Source organism: Culex quinquefasciatus, chromosome 2, assembly GCF_015732765.1.
Source record: "Culex quinquefasciatus strain JHB chromosome 2, VPISU_Cqui_1.0_pri_paternal, whole genome shotgun sequence".
Classification (NCBI taxonomy): domain Eukaryota; kingdom Metazoa; phylum Arthropoda; class Insecta; order Diptera; family Culicidae; genus Culex; species Culex quinquefasciatus.
In genome coordinates, this window is record NC_051862.1 from 33,212,748 (window position 1) to 33,234,456 (window position 21,709).

At 41.3% G+C, this 21,709-nt stretch overlaps 3 protein-coding genes across 11 annotated transcripts in view; 2 read left to right on the forward strand and 1 right to left on the reverse strand.

Moving 5' to 3' along the window:
- The first annotated feature begins 287 nt into the window (after positions 1-287).
- Positions 288-13,107, forward strand: LOC6051244 (zinc transporter ZIP10). 2 transcript variants are annotated; one of them, XM_038255012.1, is made up of 7 exons: positions 288-527; positions 608-1,210; positions 7,072-7,558; positions 11,508-11,870; positions 11,934-12,088; positions 12,145-12,757; positions 12,817-13,107. In XM_038255012.1, the coding sequence occupies exons 2-7, from the start codon at positions 992-994 to the stop codon at positions 13,080-13,082; spliced, it is 2,103 nt and encodes a 700-aa protein (XP_038110940.1). In that variant the 5' UTR covers positions 288-527; positions 608-991; the 3' UTR covers positions 13,083-13,107. The 2 variants fall into 2 exon arrangements, with proteins under 2 accessions (XP_038110940.1, XP_038110939.1); XM_038255011.1 differs by having other exon boundaries at positions 288-1,210.
- A 763-nt stretch (positions 13,108-13,870) lies between these two features.
- Positions 13,871-14,821, forward strand: LOC6051242 (cytosolic Fe-S cluster assembly factor NUBP2 homolog). The gene is made up of 2 exons (XM_001867677.2): positions 13,871-14,069; positions 14,133-14,821. Exons 1-2 carry the CDS (start codon positions 13,884-13,886, stop codon positions 14,793-14,795), a joined length of 849 nt encoding a protein of 282 aa, XP_001867712.2. The 5' UTR covers positions 13,871-13,883; the 3' UTR covers positions 14,796-14,821.
- Positions 14,802-21,709, reverse strand: part of LOC6051246 (probable ATP-dependent RNA helicase DHX35) — a 52,795-nt gene continuing 45,887 nt past the window's right edge. For all 8 annotated transcript variants that reach the window (XM_038258087.1, XM_038258088.1, XM_038258094.1 and 5 more), the window contains exons 4-5: positions 16,521-17,304; positions 14,802-15,882 (exon numbers count right to left, since the gene is read on the reverse strand). In XM_038258087.1, the coding sequence (XP_038114015.1) occupies positions 14,858-15,882; positions 16,521-17,304 (1,809 nt within the window). In that variant the 3' untranslated portion in view covers positions 14,802-14,857. The remainder of the gene's footprint in view (positions 15,883-16,520; positions 17,305-21,709) is intronic.

The following is a 21,709-nucleotide window of genomic DNA, read 5'->3' on the forward strand; positions in this document are numbered from 1 at the left end:
CTCTCTTCCTCATGTTCTGCTCTGTGTCCACAGAGATGACTGTCCTGTTCCGTTCCGGTATCACGAGATCACACTTGTCGCATCCAGGGTGAAGGTGGCTTTATTTGGCCTACCTGCAGTTATGGGCAATTTAGGTGACTCAGCTCAAAGCTTAAGTGGCTTGTTGATCCTCACTTAAGACCCCAATGTCGACCCTTTTGGGTTGAAGCGATCTTCGTTGATCCTCACTTTATGAGCTTTAGAGCCAACAGGGCAAAACAATGGAGAAACAGTTGCGTTAGGGTTGACGCAAGGTGCGGGCCGTCGAGCGCTTTTTTGGATATCAACGGCTCCGGTGTCCAACGGCACCTTCAGTAGTGATCGTCGCGTCAAAGTGGTAGCATCTGGTCTGCCAGTTGTCGGGTACTACAGGGATCACCGCAAGTGTGGGAACGCACGTGAGGAAGGGTGATCGCCGCGAAAAACTGTCACCGTGAAAAGTTATTTTAGGGTGGCGCGTGGTTGGAGAAAAAAAGTGTTCTATTTTAGTGAGTTTTTTTCTTCTGTTCTACGCGCTACCGGTTTTTTATTAACTCAGTTGTTGTTGATTCAACGCGCCGCGATTCAGCTCAACTCCACAATGAAAGTGTACGTACACAAAAGCATTCCAGTGCGACGACATGGTTGAGCAACATGGTAATGTGAAGCATTGATTGCATGCAGTGACCGGTAGTGTTTTGGAAAAAAAAGTGTTTGCAATCATAACAGAGAGTAACATAACAGACTTATAACACCAAGCTCGAAACTGCATACGACGCAAACTACGCTGGCGCGAAGGTGTTAATTGGTTGAATACCTTGAGGAAGAGATTTATCATCAGAAATCACCAGAAAATAAACTCTCTGTGATGTAGTTTGGCGAGATCGGCGTATTTCGCACCGAAAAGTTCAAAGTCAGGAAACCACTGCCAAAATTACTTGGAAAAAAAACGACTAAACCAACCAACAAAACCATGAATCGGAGAAGAGTGTTGAGGGCGCTGCTAGCGTTGAGTTGTGTTCAGCTGGTGATGGTAGCCGGAAGTGGTGTGGATGGTAGTGCAGAACACCGAGAGCATCCGACGACAGTTTCGGGTGGATCGGTTGGCGCAGGAGCAGGGTCAGCTGCAGAGAATAAGTTCCTGAAGTATTTGTTCAACAAGTATGGCAGCAAGGGAGTGATATCGTTTGAGGTTGGTTAGATGCTGAGCATCACGCTCTAAAGGTCTTTTATTATTTTTTTTTTATATATTTTTGGTTCAGGAAGTATTTTTTTTTTTTGTTTGTGAAACATTACTTTTCTTGATTTGTATTTATATTTTTTGACTTATATACTTATACATGAACGAACGAGCTGAAAGTTCAATTGGGTGCTAAAATTAAGCTTAAATTGCTGATATTATTGTTCACAACGATAAAGTTAATTTTTGTGAGTGTAATGACCCTTCTTACGACCGCAAAGGGCTTAAAATGGATTTTAAATTAAATTATAAATAAACTTCGCAACCCTTCTTGACAGAAAAGGTCCTACTTGATTGCTCGTTCCAAAGGGACCATAAATGATCCATCAAAAAAATGTTGTCACGGGGCTTTAGGACCCTATTTATCTAATTTTTAAAGCAAAAAGGAGGCGAACTGGGAAACACAACACTGTTTCCACATAACTTATCTAGAAGCGCAAATGAAGAACGATTATAATCATTACATTAGTATTACTTTTCGAATGTAATCTTGTTTTTTTTTTCCTATTTATATTAATGGCTAGATTAACTATCAACAACTTTTATATTGTTTGGGCACAGATCGGAAAAAAAGATGAGTGATTCTCTACCATTTCCCAAAAGGACTATTCTTTGCATTTTTTTTATTTGAATGAAGCTTTTTCCATGCTTTCCCAGTGTCAAAAGAAGTCATTTTGCGTCATTAGTTTTTCCATACAAGTCTCCATACAATTTTAGGGACTGGTAATACAAAGTGCTTAAGAAAATGTATGAAATTCTGTATCTTGAGAAAGGATTTTTAGATCGATTTGGTGTCTTCGGAAAAGTTGTAGGTTACGTTTTGGAAATAAAATCACTAAAAGTTGAACTCCCAAATTTTATTTTTAATTTTTTTATATTTTGTTTGTGTTGAGGGTACTTAAAAAGACCCAGCAATAGTGCGTGATGGTGAAACACCTGGTTTAAGAGACACTTTATGCTTCTTTACGAAAAATATTATTGAAAATCATTTTTTAAACAAAATTAAAATTTCAATTGAAAAGTACTATCATCAAGGAGGGTATTGAATTTGGGGGGTAAGACCGGGTCATACAAATTTCAGCATTTTTGTTTGACACAATCTCACCAACAGACCCAATGTCACCCCTGCACAGTGTTCGGAATGGCAAAATTAAGTGGAATAAATTGATAACTCCTTTATTTGATGTCCTAGCCAAATGGTGTCTTCGGAAGAGTTGTTGTACTTGATAAGGACTATCTTTTGAAGTTATTGACATACAGGGTGACGACCTTCCAAGGTGTCAACCAAAAACTAACTTTGTTGGATGACGTTGTAGGGCTTTGGTGTCTTCGGCAAAGTTGTAGAGGAGAAAATTTCATTAAAGTTTGTTGAAGGCACCGAATTTGTAGCTCTTAATCTACTCGAGATATACGCCTTTTTTGCAAAAATGGTTCAAAAAAGCACTTTTTTGGTGATAACTCAAAATGTTAGCATTTTAGCGGCCTATTATGTTCTGAAGATTTGTTTATGACATAAAATTACACATCTTTGCCGAAGACAGCAAAATGTTTTGAGCCTTTATTGAAGAGTTATAACCATTTTTATGTGATTTTGAGCCTATTTTCAAGTTGCTATGTTTTCAAAATGGCGCATTTTGGCGCAAAACCGAACAATGCACCTGAAAGTACACACTTTCAACTACATTTCCTGAAAATATCTCCGTGTCTATCCGTGTCTATTTTTAGATATCTCGATTTGCATTTGATGGGTTTTAATCAATTTATTTATATTTTAAAGCGGAATCTTATTGAAAACGTGGTAATAATCGGTTAATTGATCGAATTTTATGGAAAATACATTGTTTATGCTTAAAACATTTTGCTGTCTTCGGCAAAGATGTGTAATTTTATGTCATAAACAAATCTTCAGAACATAGTAGGCCGCTAAAATGCTAACATTTTGAGTTATCACAGAAAAAGTGCTTTTTTGGACCATTTTTGCAAAAATGGCGTATATCTCGAATAGATTAAGAGCTACAAATTTGGTGCCTTCGACAAACTTTAATGAGATTTTTTCCTCTACAACTTTGCCGAAGACACCAAAGCCCTACAACGTCATCCAACAAAGTTAGTTTTTGGTTGCACCCTGGAAGGTCGTCATCCTGTATGTCAATAACTTCAAAAGATAGCCTTTATCAAGTACAACAACTCTTCCGAAGACACCATTTGGCTAGGACGTCAAATAAAGGAGTTATCAATTTATTCCACTTAATTTTGCCATTCCGAACACTGTGCCCTGGTGACGGTACTTTAAATTATTTTTGATAAAATGTTCCGTTTTCATGTTAAAGCTAGTTTTGAATTTCTTTCCGTAAATTTTATTATTTTCTGACTTGTTGTCCACACTTAAATGTAACTATTACCCAATCAAATGACAAAATCATAAATCGCAGTTGTTTTTTACCGTTCTCGGCCTGAGCAATTCTCCATGAAATCGGAAAGGGATTTTATTTCGTGTATTTAAAATTGGTAGAAACTTCATGAAACTGTATTATTTTGAAATTCTGAAAATATTTTTATCAACTAGATTTAAAATTAAAAAAAATCAGATCAATGTTCACCGAGCTTAGTCAAAAACATAAAGACTATTCGGAAAACACTTAAACAGTTTAAGTTTTCTCAATTCGAATTCATAGATTTTTCTCGACATCGAAAAAAAAAATTAAAAATTGTCATTAATTTATTTTTACCTTTGATTAACACTACAATTGCCCACATGCAGGGCAAAAATGTGTTTTCTTGTTCTGGTGTAAATTTTTGCCTTCCTCACGTTACTGAGGAAAGGCTATAAAATCACTCGGAAAATGAACTTCTCAATTTAACCTCCTAGACCCACCCTTCATGTATACCTATCGACTCAGAATCAAATTCTGAGCAAATGTCTGTGTGTGTGGTGGGATGTTGATCAAAAAATTGTCACTCGATTATCTCGACATTGGCTGAACCGATTTTGTCCGTTTTGGCGTCATTCGATCCGTCTTGGGGTCCCATAAGTCGCTATTAAAAATAATGCAGTTTAGTTAAGTACTTCAAAAGTTATGCTAAAAAAACAATTTTAGCAAAAGTCCGGAAGATTGTAAAAAGGGTGTTTTTTGTAAGAAAACCCGTCATGCTATACATTTTCAGAAAGGTATTTAAAAGACCTTTCTAACGCGTCCAAGACATTGAAGATCTGACAACCCTATCAAAAGTTATAAGCACTTAAGTGTTATTTATACGCTTTTTGGAGGCCGGATCTCAGATATGTTGATGAAAACGTTGTCCGGATCTCTCATGCGACCTTTTGTTGGATAGGTATTTAAAAGAGCTTTCCAACGCGTCCAAAACATTGAAGATCTGACAACCCTATCAAAAGTTATAAGTACTTAAGTGTTATTTACGCACTTTTTCGAGGCCGGATCTCAGATATTTTGATGAAAATGCTGTCCGGAACTCTCATGCGACCTATCGTTGGATAGGTATTCAAAAACATTGAAGATCTGACAACCCTATCAAAAGTTATAAGCACTTATGTGTTATTTACGCACTTTTTGCATTTTGGATAGCACCCTTAAATTTGAGGAAGGCGCCAACCACCTAAGGGTGGATTAAGTAACGTTTTAATTAAATAATGTTGTAAAATGCATAATTCTCAAGTACAGTTGTCTTACTATGAAAAGTTTTCAAAAAAATAATTACAGCGAAAAAAAATATTTTCGAAAAATAACAAAAAAAAACTAAAGTATTTTTATCTGGTTCAATCATACCTAACTTGACCATCAATGTAGTTAATTGCATGTCATTGAAATTTGAATTTTTTGAAAAATACTTTTTTAGTTCCCTGCTTTCTCAAGTCAATACCAAAAAGAGGGGAGGCGGTATAATCTTAGAAATATGTTCATCGGATTCTTTAAGTGATTCACTTCTTCCGATTTTTTAAATAACTTTTTTTAGAGTGTATCTTTTTTCTGAATTGTCCTTATCATATTTGCCCAAAAATAAATCGATCATAAACTCCCTTTTCGAGATTCAGATTCTCGACACATACCATTTTTGTAAGATCAGCTGTCAATATTGTATGGATGCAAAATGCCTTCTTTGATTAAAGGGAAGTTGAAAACCTGTATCGTGTATGTCAAAAGTTCAGAAGTCCTGAAAGTTCTTAATTTCATGCCTTTAGGTTGTTTAATTATTTAATAAATTTCTTTGAAGCGAAAGCCATTTGAGGATCCGGTTGATCTCTGATTTCTCGACATTTATTTCTTTTTTTTATGGATTCCTCGTCCCTTCAAACAGCAAAGTTCGTTCTTTAAGACTATCCCTCCGATATCGACACAGAGAGATTGAACTGTTTTCAATGTGGTTATATATTACAAAATTCGCTTAATTTATTTTTATTTTTGTACATTGTACAGTAGAAGTAAAAACAGAGCTTGTTCAAATATTGTTTCAATGTATTCATAATAAACGTCTTCCTTATTCTCCGGATTATTGCGTGCTGTTTTATTCATGTTTTGATCTTTTGAATCAACAAAGTGACTAGGATAACATTTTAAGATAAGATAAGAAGCATCATAAAGTACCAAAACAATGAAAAAATGAATTTACCTGTTTTCGAAAAAACAGTGGTTCGCAAAATATATTTTTTTAATTGCCAGGAGCGGTATTTTTTGAGCATTGGATTTTTATGAAAATTCAATGAGAAGCAATGAAAACATCTATCCAATCAGTCCAATTTCTAATTGATAAGAGTATCAGTAGAAAGTCAAAAATGAAAAGGAAATCCATTTTTCCTGACGTCATCATTCGATGACTAAGTCCAATTTAGGGGGAGAGGGGGTAATATGCACCCCCGGGGCAAAATGCACTCCCTGCTTTTCTCGGTATTTGGAAGAATTTTCTGGGGAAAAACTCATAGAAATTGGAAGCTTAACATTGCTAAACCATGCTGGAAAAATTTGAGCATCGTAGTTTAAAAACAGCTTAAGTTATTTGCAAAACTTTAAAATGTTGTGTTTTCATCTAATTTTCGTTGAACTTTCATTATGATTTTTGGACAATATAAAAGCATTTATTGTTATGGTAAGTATTGAGGTATATAGTTTTTGCCATAATCTTCACTATTCTGTAGATAGATGAGTCCAAAAACATTAAAAAATGTATTTTTAATTAAATTTTCTGCAAAAAGCCTGGTCGGGGCAAAATGCACCGCTGTGAAGCTCCTTTGTAAAAACAGCGGTGTCATCTAGTGGTGACTAGTGAAAACTGCTTTTACCCGGTGCATTGTTGTAGTGCATTTTGCCCCATTGTTGCGGTTCATATTGCCCCGCATGGTTGTTTGAAATGAAACAAAAATGTTTTTAGAAATTTGATATTTTCGAACAATTTTGAGGTTTTTTAAGACTTTTTTCACATGGATGACGAAGAATAATAGTTGTTTTAGAACATCGAACAAAATTCTGCCACAGTAATGCTGTAATGGTTGAGAAATCACAGTTTTCCCTTAGGGGGTGCATATTACCCCCTCTCCCCCTACTCCGTAGATTACGCAGGGTCACTGACATTGCACCGTAAGCCCATCACGTAAATCTCCCCCACTCTCTGCGGCGGGTAGAGACAATGGATGCGCAATCTCAGCTATCACTCGAACTGTGCGTGTGCACGCTAAACAGAATCCTTATCCTTCTTCAAAGCCCTCCCCGTCGTCATCCCGTCGCGAGTACGTGACAAAGTGAGCAATCAGACTTATCAATCTCTCTCTCTCTCTTTCTCTTTTGCATCCTCTTCGTTTCCAGGGCCTGGAACACCTGATGCACAGTCTGGGTCTGGGCGGGTTGGATTTCACCCCGTCCCACACGCTGGACGAACACCGCCCGGAAGGATTCCGCACGGACGATCTTCTGAAGGATCCCTTCACTACCCCGGAAGATGATCATGAAGTGGACGCGAAGGTCACCGTTGCGTTCAACGGGATCGATGACCACGGACGACCCCAGTACAGTACGGTGCAGCAGGGTAGTACGGCTGCGCCGGAAGAAGGGACACTTCGCAATCGGAGGGAGCAGCAGCAGGGTCACGAGGCGATCATCAACGGGTCCGACTGGATCCGGGAGCTGAACGAGGTGGTGTCACCGTCCACGGAGAAGGTCCAGGGCGGCAATAAAACTGAGCAGCAGCAAGCTGATGATGAAGATAAAACGCTAAAGTGGCACAATGAGATATGGCAGGAAATTATCTTCAAAGATATTCACGATCCTCAGCATCGTCATCCGAGACGTGATGGTAAGATTCGTCTCAGTTCTGCTGAACTAAATAGTTACTCTAAGATAAAGTAAACAACTCGCGGTAATTAGGTTAGTGTGGGCACGAGGCAGGAATTAAGGTTGACCGTTTTGACCGTCGTGCTGCGGATATTACGCGTTCTTGACTTAGTCCACAGTTAAGGGGACAACGATCCAATTTGGCACACTAAACCAGATTCTAGATAGACAAAGTACCGCCTGAACTACCTTAAAGTAGACGCACTCACTAAACGCCCATAATGCACTTTAGCTGGAAACGTGCCCTGAATACGGTGACCGGCCAGATGGGGGATCGGATCGGAACAAAAGCAGCTACCTGATCATCATCGCAGCGTTGAATTGAAATGATGCATCATTCAAAAGTGCAAATCAGAGAACCTGCTGGCAACGCGGTAGACACTGAGCTGTGGCCCATGGTAGACGGGGCAAGTTGGGACTGATTGCTATCATAAATGGCACTAATTTTCGCGTGGCGCATAAATTGGCGTGACGCTGACGATGTATGGCTAGTGACGGTATGCTAATGTGGGTTCTCTTTGGAAGGTGAGAATGTGAGATAGGGATTTTCTTAGGCCAGATTGAATGCTGCTATTTTTTGTGAATTTATTGTTTAAATCAGAAAAAAATAAGCTATCGTTGATCAACAAAAAAGAAGTCATCTAAATTTGAAAAAAAAATTCTTTGAAATTTTTCCTAAAATGTTAAAACCCATTCGAGCAATTTTCTACACCCTGAACTGGGCATCGGTATACGAGAGGATAAAAAGCATGGTTTGGTAGTAAAACCCTTTTGCTAAGCAATCGAATCCAGAAGAGAAAAGATCACCAGTTGTGTCGATCCGAGCCGGGATTTGAACCCCGATCTGCTTACGAGGCAACAGGCTACGTGGCTCGGTCCCAAGAAGCCTGCAGTTCAAAAATGGTAGAGATGGTCTTTCTGGTCTGATCAAAAACAATAGGGGGATGGCGTCGCTATTTTTAGACCACATTTTCCACTTTTTCTCATCGAAACCGACTACTTTATCGACTTCATTTTGCTGGGCGAGATAGGACGCCGTCTATTTTTAGACGATGACTCAGCACTTTTACACTCTTGCGCTTAAAAAAACCAGGTGGCAGCACGATGTAACGCCACGTCCCTATTAGCTCGACGACCCAACCGCCCGCGTGCCTTTCGATCAATGATGATATGGTAAGGACTTATTATTTAGTAGAGCGTTTAATCAATTTGGAATTTGGAACAATTCCATGTCAAATAGGGAATCGGTTGTACCGGACCCTCTCCGATTTCAATGAAAAATTTTGTAGACGTATTATCTTACGCTTAGGTAAGCCATTTTTGTGTATATGGAGCCAGTCATAGATAATGACATTTTAGATGGGCGTAAGTGTTTTCAATATTGTTGTAATTCGGATTTTATTTAAATACTCTATACCTATGTGGAAGCCGTTGCATTGTATCAAAAAGTGGTCAGAGACAAACTTATCCAGGTTTTTAAGCGAAGATGGCGTTTGAACGGTGAACGTCCGAAATGTCAAAATCACGCAGTGGTACCAATATTCCGAAAAAAAGTGTGCCATGGCGTCAGCCACATTTGTTTTTTAATGTTGGTGCTACTGCGTGATTTTGACATTTCGGATGTTCGCCATTCGAACGCCACCTTCGCTTAAAAACCTGGATAGGAAATTTGAAGGGCTTTCCAAAAAAATACACTGAAAGATAAAAACACGCTTCTTTGATGAGATTTTTTTAATTTTTGTGTGTGAAGGTCAAATTTGATGGTGAGTCCACGATTTTTATTTTCGTTCAATTTTTTTGTGGAAATAGCTTAAGATGTTACAAAAAGATTCAAGAAAAATGCAGGATGGAGCAACTTTAGGTGAGTTGCTCCAGCCTGCATTTTATACAAAAACCATTTACTGAAAAGTTCTCTAAACGTCAAAATTTTCAATAACCGAATACGGGAATCGATTCTCCAGACAATTTCACATAAATGTTTCAATATTGACCACTGACCTAAGTCCAATCCTTGTGAAGTTACAGTGGATTCAAAAATAAAAATGTTGAAAAAATGATTTTTGGATGGTTTTTGTAATTTTTTATAAGACAGATTTGATTTTTCAGTCTCGTAAATATTTTTACCGGAAAGCTCGTCCGATTTTCCATGAGATTGTCTTTGACCACATTTCAATCGGAAGTATGGGATTAAAGATATAACCTAATTGCATTACTCATAACTGAAAACAGAATATTTTTATCAGTGTAGAGGAAATATGCCCATTTTAAGCCTAATAAGCGGTCGTGTTTGAATGATGCTGGATAATCTGGATTGTTCATTGAAATTCACTAAAACCAAGTACACCAACGAGTAGATCAACTTTTTGAGAACATTTCTGTTTATTTTCACTTTTATTAAAGGTTATGCTATTCCTTTTACAAGCATTTAAAAAAATATTTCAAAAATGCATTCTAATCAGTCGAGTGCATTGGGCCACGCCCATTTTTCTATTTTCAGCTTAGTTTTTTTTTCTACCAGCGCTCTTTTGGGTCTGCTTAGTGCTGCCAAAATTGATGAAATTTTAAGCGAACACTCATTTATTTATAGCATTTATAGCACATTTATAGCGAAAGTTTCCTGGCAGCACTTGCTCACTCCAACAGGCGCTGCACCAGCATGTTGGTGGTGTTGGTGGCCACCCTTTGTTCTTTATTTGCCTTCGCTTCTCGCTCGGTTTTCTTCAGCCTTCGATTAGAATCGGTATTCAAAATTGAAACGTCAAAAGACTTAGCGCGTTTGTTTTTTTGTTGGTGCTTGCTAATTATTTACATTTTTCGGGATTATTTTTCAAGTGAGCGACTAAGTAATGGTCAAAAGAACATGTTGCCGGTAGTTGAAAGCAATTTTATATCTTAAGCGCTTTCAGCGCAGGTGAAAAGATATTGATGGCGACTTTCGTTAAGCTCTGATCTTGCGTGTGGATGTGTGTGCCACCAAAATGATGGGAAATGGTCTCGCAAAATAGAAATTATGATCAAAAGTGCATTAAATTTGATCTTTTTGGCCAGTAAGTGGCATAAATTTGCGTGCTTACTCGAGGCGGTGCTGTTGCTGGTAAGTTTATAGCCTGAAAAGTATTTTTGGAGCTTTAATCGAGCATCAAACTCTCCATATGACGAAGATAGGTGTTTGATTAGAAAGGGTATATTTCCCCTAGTTCAGTGGATGGTAGGAACCTGGAAAGCATCAAACAAAAGAGTTATTTTGAACCAATCTGCATCAATAGCTAAAATTCGATGTTAACGCATATTGGACATTTATGCGATCAGGGGTAGTTTAGGGGTCATACTAAAGCTCGACAATCAAAAATAAGACAAACAAAAATATTTTGTTTTCTTGTTTAGATTATCCGATGATTTGATAATCTGAAGTGAAATTTTTCTGAGGCCTTCGGATAATTGAGTTTAGACTGTATTTTCATAATCAAAAATAGAAAAAATATACAACTGACACTGAACTCTGTATTTAACATGAGGGTTTTTACTACGACAACCTCTCAGAAATCATTCATAAAAAAGGCATGAAAAAAGGCATTGAAATGTTGATATTCTATACCATGCCAGGCCTACTGTTATTTTTTTATTTTTTTGCCAAATATTATACTATGAAATCTATCTAAGTAGTCTAGTGTTTAACTAATAACTCTTATTTATAATATAACAAACAGTGAAAGATGCATCACGGATGCATGCCATTGTCATCTCATTTTATATGTTTATTGCGGCATATGTTTTCTTCACCGAGATAAGCACACCACCTTGTTCAAACATTGTTTCAAACGCGCAATTGTGAAGAAATCATGACAGATTTATCTCATTGTACGAGCCAGCTTTGCAACAAAGTTTCTAATTTATTTCCTCCCCCCTCACAGATCACCGAAAATCCTGCCTCTCGCCAATGTCTATGGTCCACCTGGTGCTGGAGGAACCGAGCAACTTTGAGGGAATGCTGCGTGAAAACTTCAACTTTGGCCAAGAGTTGAGGCACCACTTGCAACGTCGTCGCCGACGATCGCTGCCCCACGCCCACCACCATAACCATCAGGAGGGGGAGGAAGACGGGCAGGATGAGGAGTGGGACCACGAGGTTGAGGAGATTATCGCTGCGAGGATCAAGATCACCCCGGCGACGTTCAAAGATCTGTGTCCGGCACTGTTGGCCCAGATTGACCAGCGAGCGTGCCACCAAAAGCTGAGGGATCAACCGATGATCGAGAAGAAGTTGTTTGGGCATGGTAAGGTTTGAGATTTTTTTTTTTGTTGAATTTGGGATAAAGGAACATGGTTTATTGTTGCAGCATGGATCTACGCCGTGATCTGCGTCACGATCATCTCAATTTGTGGGCTGGCTGGCGTCGCGATGGTTCCCCTTGCCAAGTCGGTTGCGTACGATGAGATTTTGAGATTCCTGGTAGCTCTCGCCGTTGGAACCCTGTGTGGAGATGCCCTGATGGTGAGTTCGGAATAAATTCGATTTCTTGGCAGGTTAATGTCTACTGTCCTTTTCAGCACCTTCTACCCCACGCCCTCATAACTCACGGCGATCCAGAAGATCCTCACCAACCTTCCGGTGACGATCACGGCCACTCCCACAGCGATGAGCCCGTCTGGCTGTGCTGCTGTGCCTTCCTGAGTGCCCTCTTCATGTACACCCTGGAAACGGTGCTGCCCTTGCTGCGATCAGTCGAAGGTCACGGAGGAGGTCACCACGGCCATGCGCATGGTCGGGCCAAGGTGGCCCCAGCTCCAGAACCTACACCTTCAGACCTGCATCAGGTCCGACGCAACACCAACGTGACCGACGACATCGAGCTGGACCTGCAGGACAGTCGGAAGAAGGAACTCAACACGATGCTGGAGAAGAAGCAGGTCGAGCAGCAGCCGCTGAGTCCGGTGGCGTTCATGGTGATCCTCGGCGATGGGCTGCACAACGTGACCGATGGGTTGGCCATTGGGGCGGCGTTCGCGGCAGACCCGGTTACGGGAATGGCCACCTCGCTGGCCATCTTGTGCCACGAGCTACCTCACGAGCTGGGAGATTTCGCGCTACTCCTGCAGACCGGAGTTAGCATAAAACGGGCCATGTTTCTCAATATCGTGTCCTCGATTCTTAGTTTTGCCGGTACGATCGAAGACCTTCAATCCTACAAACATTCCCAACTAACCTCCAACTCGTTTCAGGCATGTTCATCGGACTGCTGGTGACCGGGCTGCACGAGTCGGTCGTTCGGTGGATCTACGCGGGGACGGCCGGCACGTTTCTGTACATTGCGCTGGCCGATCTTGTGCCGGAGATGAACCGAGATCTGCACGATCCGGCGGTGGAGGGTCAGCGGTGCAAAAAGTTGCGCCTCATTTGGTCCCAGATTGCGGGGATTTTCCTGGGTGGGATGATTATGCTGGTGATTGCGCTGAACGAGGATCACCTGCGGGTGCTGTTTGAATAAATTATGTTGACTAATTTTAACAAAATCTTTTTTTTTTTATTTGTCAGAGAAGTCCATTACATGCTATTAGCTTATTACATTTATGGTTGAGTTTAATACCATAGGAATAATTTTGATTTCTTATGCGCAAACAACCCACCATTTTCTAATGTCGATATCTCAGCAACGAATGGTCCGATTTTCAATGTTAAAACATGAAACATCCGTGAAGTTTTCCGATCCTTTCGAAATCAATATTTTTTTCAAAAATTAAGACAATCATTTCAAAAGGGATAAACATTCAATATTACACCCTTTTGAAACGTTAGTCTTGTTTAAAAAAATTGAAAGGATCGGAAAATTTCACGAATGTTTCATGTTTTAACAATGAAAATTCGTTGCTGAGATATCGACATTATAAAATGGTGGGTTGTTTAGGAGAGACTTGGAAAACATCAATTTTCATGTTTTTAAACCTTTGCATGGCAATATCTCAGCAACTAAGAATTGTATCAAAAAAGTTCAAAAAACAAAATACATACATATAAAGAATTTTCTAAGCCTATAGAGCTTTCTAAGCCCGAGCTCACACACACTAGCGCACCATTTGTTTTGCAGGCTGGTACAAATTTTAACCTCACTTTTTTTCGTGTACGTACACGCAATACATGCGCACGTAGATAACTCTATTTTCACTCTTCGTCAGCCCGATTTTGTGCAACCATCGGGGTCGTTACATTTCTCAGTGGGAGCCGCCACATGGCGTTACGAATTTATATTCACCACCAAGTAACGCCTCATTGACAAAACCGCGGTGTTTACATGTTTGCCCTAATCAGCTGTTTATCAGCCAATCTTCCGAAACTTGTAGACTCATTCATTCCGCGATTTCACAACATGCTGGACAAAATAAAGCACATCATCCTGGTCCTGTCCGGGAAGGGCGGCGTCGGCAAGTCCACCGTCAGCACCCAGCTGGCCCTGACCCTGGCGGAATCCGGCCACAAGGTAATTCGTGCAAACATGGTGCCATTTCGATTTGTCTGACTGAACGAAAAACGTTCTCACCAGGTTGGCCTGCTGGACATTGACCTGTGCGGGCCGAGCGTGCCGTTCCTGCTGGGCCTGGAGGGTCACGACGTGCACCAGTGCGAGCAGGGCTGGGTACCGGTGTTTAGCGGGGCGGACCAGCGGCTGGCGGTCATGTCGATTGGGTTTCTGCTGAAGAACCGGGACGAGGCTGTGATTTGGCGCGGGCCGAAGAAGACGGCGATGATCAAGCAGTTCCTGGAGGATGTCGCGTGGGACGAGCTGGACTATTTGGTCATTGACACGCCGCCGGGGACGTCGGACGAGCACATAACCGTGATGGAGTGCCTGAAGGGGGTGAACGCCGATGGGGCGATTATCGTGACGACTCCGCAGGAAATGGCGCTGGAGGATGTGCGAAAGGAGGTCACGTTTTGCAAGAAGACGGGGATTGCGATTCTGGGGATTGTGGAGAACATGAGCGGGTTCGTGTGTCCCAATTGTGCCGAGTGTACGAATATATTTTCGTCCGGGGGAGGAGTGGCTCTGGCTGAGTTGGCACGGGTTCCACACTTGGGAACGCTGCCGATTGATCCGCGGGTGGGAGCGCTGGCCGGGACGGGGAAGGCGTGCGTGACGGAGCTGCCCGATTGTACGACATCGCTGGTGTTGAAAAGTATTGCAAAGAGTATTGGGGCGGAATAAAAGACGTTTTTAAGGTTTGTTAAAAAGTTTATTTAATTCAATCATCATCCGAAACTCCCAATTCAGTAATCATTCCTCACCGTAACCTTGTGATAGTAGTGTGGAGCAAGTTCCGTAAGCCACTCCTGCCGGATCACGGTGATGTCCTTCATGAACAGCTTGGTGGTGTGCAACAACTCACAAAAGATCACCCACTGAGGCTGGGTTTCGGTGTAGAGCGCGGAGATCGGGTGGATTGACAGCTCGGTATTTCCTCGAACAGTTTTGTAGACACCGGAGTGATGAAGGTAGGCCGCGTACGGGAAGAATCCGGCCACGATGCAGCGACAGATGATCTCTACGTTCCCGTTGCAAGACAGCAGTGGGATGTTGAGCTCGCGTTCAAGCATTGAGCAGAGCTGGGTCTTGATTTCGTGCGCTCGTTTGAGGTTTCTGTAAATCAGGAAGTTCCTTCCGCAGAACTCCTTTGTCCGACCATCCTCAACAAACGCGGTGTAGACGTTCAACAGCGTTATCAAATCCCCCTCGGCCACTTCAAAATTCCGCTTAGCGACCCTCGCACGAATCGCGCCCTGTCCACTGGACGGTTTCGAGAAAACCGACTGAACCTGCAGCATGGCGATAATAACCAGAATCTCCTCGGAACATCCCATCTCCCCCGCCTTGTACAGCATCTTCGCCAGCATCGGTCCAATCGGCATCTCGGCCAAAAAGTACCCCACCGGAGTGGTCAACTGGCCCTGCTCGTCCAGTGCTTCCAACGCGTACAACGTTTCCAGCGACGCAAGCAGATTCTTCGCCGGAGGCGGCGAAGGAAACGTGAACCGCAAAATGTTATCAATCCCAAGCGCCTTCAGGTAAAGCACCGTGCTGCAGAGGTCCGTTCGGCGCATCTCCGGTGGTGTGTGGTCCGGAAGCTTTTCCCACGCTTCCTCGGTGTACAGGCGGAACACCTTGCCGCTGCGGATGCGGCCGGCACGACCGGCTCGCTGCTCGGCGGCCGCTTTGCTCGTCGGGACGACCACCAAGCTGTTGGTTGTGCTTTCCGCCGAGTACCAGTTGAGCTTGACGAAGCCGCAATCGATCACTGGAAAAAAATGAGAATTGTTACAATTATTCAAAATTCTAAAATTTAAAAAAAAAAGATTCGATCAAATACCAGCTATTTCCAAAGCCATCAACTCAAGGGATTTCCAGCACTGGTCACTGAATTACTTGGAGTTTGAGCAATTTTTTAACTATTTTCCCTTATAAAAAAATTGTTATGCTTCAAATTTCTTATCGATTACTAACTGTTCAACTGTTCATCTTTTTCCATAACCAAATCTAAATTTCAAGACGAAAAATTGTTGATTTTTTTATTCAATTCCGGGAAGTAATAAATAAAAAAATTGCCGGGATTTCGTAATTCCCAGTTTTTTTTAAATCCCGTAAATTTTGTAACGGGAACTCCCGGGATGGATGCACTATTTCGAAGCACATGGTTTTGTGCGTTTGACAGCTGTCAGTCGATCCAATTCAAAAGACTTTTTTTATGTGCTGGAAGCTAGGCAGTTATTACAAGTAATTACTAATAATTTTGAGCAACTCCGTGTGGTTTCTGGTAATCCCAAGTAATTCTAGGAAATCAAAGTAATCCGTGACACATCACACAGTAATCCTGGTAATTTCATTCACACTGGTCAGTAATCCTTGATGCTGGAAACCCATAAAGCATAAACTTACCATACACGATCCCCGGAATCGTAACCGACGTCTCCGCAATATTCGTCGCCAGTATAATCTTTCGCACTCCCTTCGGCGCATGGAAAAACACCTTCAGTTGATCCGTGTTCGGCAACGTTCCGTACATCGGCAGTATCATCATGTCCTCCTTTCCGCTGGCTTCCTGATGCTCCCGCAGCAAATCCAACGCTTTCAGGACTTCCTCCTGACCGGTTAGAAACGCAAGAACGTCACCACGCTGCTCCGTGCGGTGAATCTTCATGATCGTCTCCACAGTAGCCTTCACGTAATCCGGGCACGGTTCCTCCAAGTAAAACACCTCGTACGGGAACATCCGCCCTTCAACAGTCAAAATTACCGAAGTGTCCTTCTCATCCTTCTTCTTCTTAAGATTAAAGAAATCATAAAACAACCCCGCATCAACCGTCGCCGACGAAATAATAATCTTCAACGCCGGCCTCTTCCGGGCAATCTTCTTCAGCAACCCGAGCGCCGTATCCGTCAACGTGCTCCGCTCGTGGGCCTCGTCCACCATTATGACGCTGTACTGCGTGAGCAACGGATCGGCCAGCATCTCCCGCAGCAGGATGCCCTCGGTCATGTACTTGATCCGGGTCACCGTCGGGTCACACTTGTTGACGAAGCGGATCGCCACCCCGACCGTTTCGCCGCTAAGCTCGCCCCGTTCCGTCGCGACGCGGTCCGCCAGCGTGATGGCCGAGATGCGCCGCGGCTCGGTCACCCCGATCAGGCCCTTCGTGTGCCATCCGAACTCGTACAGGTACTTTGGAGGGAGAGAGAGAAAATGAGGAAAAAGTCAGTTTAGACAGGTTATATGTGGAATCATTTGAGTCGATCCTGATTTTTGTGCAAAGTTATGAGTAAAAGAAAAAAACTCTTTAGAGGAAACTACCAAAAAAGAAGGCGTTTGCAAAAATGGCGGGATGGTCTAATCGACATCAATGGACATCTGTTAACTATCAAAAGATGAAAGTTTCCTCCAAGTTTGGTCCAAATCAGTGAAGATCAAGGGTCCTGATTGCTCCAAAAAGACTCAGTCACTCGCGAGCACAAATCTAGAGCGACAAAAAACTGCTCTGATGTATTTCTACCGTTTGTCACTTCCAAACCAATCGCTACCGAACACTCTCTCTTTGCTCTCCCTCTCATTCAAATCGGGTAGTACAGCGAATGGTTCGGAGAGACCGATTTCGTTAAGTCGCTCAATGCTGACTGAGAATACTTTGCGATCGGCTTAGCTTTGATCATTTAAGAAATTGCTGAACATCAATGATATCAATAATATTTTGTAATTTTGTAGTTTACACAACATCAAAGACACATTTGGCAGCAATTTCCACCATACCAAATTCTAATTGACGGCAAACTGTGGTAGTGCAGGCCAAATGAGCACCGCGCTAGTATTTGTTTGGCTCACTCCTCTCTGAGAACATTCGTGTATGACTCGGGTCGACGGACGGAGTAGAAAAAGAAATTCACGAAGTATTTGTTTCGCTGAGTGAAGCGATTGAGCAAGTCGCTGGCAGAGAGCGGGTAGTATTCGCTCGCGACTGGTTGCCTGCTCCAGTCGTCAAAGATTTGGTCGGTGATGAGTGAGTGATTTCTGATCTTTGAACTGAAAATCAGGACCCTTGGTGAAGATCGAATCAAAAATAAAAAAATCCAGAAATTAAAAAAATAGCTACCAAAAATCAAAAATTAAAAAAATGCTATAGAATATATGATTGTGAATAACTCTTCTAATATTTTTAAATATTTTCGTAATAGAAGAACAAATTTAACTGAAAAAAGTTGTTTGAATTTCACACAAATAAAACAAACCTAATTTATGCTATCGATTTTGAATGCCTCAAATAAACTCAAACGCCGCTGCATAATTTATCACTCTTTCCGATTATTCGTTGAAAAAAATGTACCTATTATCTAAATTTAAACTTTTTTTATTTTAAAGAAATAATAGCGATCGTGCATAAACCACGTGGGCTAAAAATTTGAAATTTTCCACCTTTCCTCCTTCCCTCCGTGGCTTTTATCCTTACAAAACAAACTTTTTGTATGGAGCGTAGATAACTCATTTAATTTAATTTATTGAAATGAACTTCTAAATACAAAAGCTCCTCAGACTTAAGAAGCTGCTAATTAAAACCTTTTTTTTAAATAATGTAGTTAGGCCGTTAAACATATTTTTGAAAGTTTGTTTCCCTCTTGCAATTTCTTTTTTAATTTTTCTGCCTTTTTATTTATTTTTACTCTTAAGTGATTTAGAATTTTTAAATCCATCTTGGGGGTAAAAATTACGATCATAAAATGTTGAATAAATGAATTTATTAATTGTTAAAGCCTGAATTTGATGTTAGAAGTACAAAATACGAAAAAAAAAATATTTATGATTTTTGATTCAATTACTTGAAGCTCCACATAAACATTCGGATGATCTAAAAAACGGATAATCGAGTCTGGACTGTACTAAAAAAATGCATTTTTTTCATGAAACGAAGTTATGTCAGTGTATAGTGTAAAATACATTTATTGAGTTTTTTTTAAAAGGACCAATAAAAAAAAATTCTTGTTTTTGCTTTTTGGGTGTTTTTAAAACCGCCTTGAGTCAGGGGTATTAAAAAACACCCAAAAAGCAAAACCTGAAAATATTTCCCACATGAATTCAAATCAGTCGAGTTCTTTTTTCTTCCAGCGCTCTACTTAGTGCTGCCAACTGTGGTGAAATTTTAAGCAAAAACTCACGAAAAGTAGCATTTATAGAGAAAATTTCCTGGCATCACTGGCTCACTCCAACAAGCGCTGCTGGTGGTGTTGGTGACCACCCTTTGTTCTTTATTTGCCTTCGCTTCTCGCTCGGTTTTCTTCAGCCTTCGATTGGAATGGGTCGTCAAAATTCAAACGTCATAAGACTTGGCGCGTTTGTTTTTTTGTTGGCACTTGCTAATTATTGACACGTTTCGGAATTATTTTTCAAGTGAGTGACTAACTAATGTGCAAAAGCACATGTTGCGAAAGTTGGGGGCATTTTTGTATTGAAAGCGCCGTGATGAAGTAAGCGAAAGTGAAAAGTTGATTTTGGCGATATTCGTTAAGCGCTTAAGGGTTTCTCGCGTGTGTCACTGTGTGTGCCGTCAAAATTATGAGAAATGGACTCGCTTGGAGCTTTAATCGAGCATCATACTCTTCATATGACGAAGATAGGTGTTGGATTGGTAAGGGTATATTTCCCCTAATTGTTATTCCAATTTATTGATTAATTTAATTTTTTTTTATTATTGTTTACATAAGAAAACTTGTCCATTATATTTTTCTAGGGAACGAAAGGGGGAGAAGGGGGTAACCCAAATCTAATATACTATACTTTCCCATCATTTCACTGCCAATCAGCGGGTGTTGTGTAGGACCACACACACAACTACAGTGGAATTTTTCGACTTTTTTGGGAAAATATTTTCGAAGATATAGAATTCGAAAAATAGGGATACGGGGATAAGGGATAAAGCGGACTCGATTCTTCAAGGCATTTCTTTCAAAATAAAACAAACAAAACAACATCCATTTTTTTAACTTTCACATATACGTACACATTTATTTACTTTTCGCTCTCTTTGTGGCTTTGCTCTATATATCTCAGCTGAATTTCTCTTTTAAAAAAGGACAGAATCTCTTAAAATCGATTCGTTTGCCGGTGCTTTCTCTGCGATCGTCATTTCTGGATTTTTTTTTAAAGGTCCAATAAACCAAATTTTCAGTTTTTGCTTTTTGGGTGTTTTTTGATACCCCTGACTCAAGGCGGTTTCAAAAACACCCAAAAAGCAAAAACTGGAAATTTGGTTTATTGGACCTTTAAAAAAGGTGCAGGTGGTTATGTTACACATGACCAGTATGACAAAGAACTTTGCAAGATGGTTGTTGAAATTTTCGATTACATTGTCTGGTCCAAATTTCCCAAGATTCACTAGATTCATAATTACCATAAAAATTGATACCCATTTTACCCCTACTCTTATGGTTCGGCAAATGTCCCCCCATCGGAACATCACCGTGGCCTCCGGCCACTTCGGATTGTGGCCACTTCTGCTGAAATGTCAAATTTCATATCCAGTATCAAAAATCATAAAGTTTGATACCCATATTGCCTCAACTCTTATGGTTCGGCAAATGTCCTCCCATCGGAACATCCCCGGGGCCTCCGGCCACTTCGGTTTGTGGCCACTGCTGCTGAAATGTCAAATTTCATATCCAGTATCAAAAATCATAAAGTTTGATACCCATATTGCCCCTACTTTTATGGTTCGGCAAATGTCCCCCGCCCTCGGAACATCCCGGGCCTCCGGCCACTCCTGATTGTGGCCACTACTGCCGAAATGTCAAATTTCATATCCAGTATCAAAAACCATAAAGTTTGATACCCATATTGCCTCTACTCTTATGGTTCGGCAAATGTCCCCCCATCGGAACATCCTCGGGGCCTCCGGCCACTCCGGATTGTGGCCACTACTGCCGAAATGTCAAATTTCATATCCAGTATCAAAAACCATAAAGTTTGATACCCATATTGCCCCTACTCTTATGGTTCGGCATATGTCCTCCCATCGGAACATCCGCGGGGCCTCCGGCCACTCCGGATTGTGGCCACTACTGCCGAAATGTCAAATTTCATGTCCAATATCAAAAACCATAAAGTTTGATACCCATATTGTCCCAACTCTTACGGTCCGGCAAATGTCCCCCCATCGGAACATCCCCGGGGCCTCCGGCCACTCCGGATTGTGGCCACTACTGCCGAAATGTCAAATTTCATGTCCAGTATCAAAAACCATAAAGTTTGATACCCATATTGTCCCAACTCTTACGGTCCGGAAAATGTCCCCCCCATCGGAACATCCCCGGGGCCTCCGGCACTCCGGATTGTGGCCACTACTGCCGAAATGTCTAATTTCATGTCCAGTATCAAAAACCATGATGTTTGATACCCATATTACCCCAACTCTTATAGTCCGCCAAATGTCCCCCCATCGGAACATCCCCGGGGCCTCTGGCCACTCCGGATTGTGACCACTACTGCCGAAATGTCAAATTTCACATTCAGTATCAAAAACCATATAGTTTGATACCCATATTGCCCCAACTCTTACGGTCTGGAAAATGTCCCCCAATCGGAACAT

Excerpts from the sequence above, each read along its gene's own strand:
- LOC6051244 (XM_038255011.1), top strand. The coding sequence starts at position 992 with ATGAATCGGAGAAGAGTGTTGAGGGCGCTGCTAGCGTTGAGTTGTGTT. Across the intron at positions 7,559-11,507 it reads TCGTCATCCGAGACGTGATG|ATCACCGAAAATCCTGCCTC; the intron begins GTAAGATTCGTC and ends CCCCCCTCACAG. Across the intron at positions 12,758-12,816 it reads CTCGATTCTTAGTTTTGCCG|GCATGTTCATCGGACTGCTG; the intron begins GTACGATCGAAG and ends AACTCGTTTCAG.
- LOC6051242 (XM_001867677.2), top strand. The coding sequence starts at position 13,884 with ATGTTTGCCCTAATCAGCTGTTTATCAGCCAATCTTCCGAAACTTGTA. Across the intron at positions 14,070-14,132 it reads TGGCGGAATCCGGCCACAAG|GTTGGCCTGCTGGACATTGA; the intron begins GTAATTCGTGCA and ends CGTTCTCACCAG.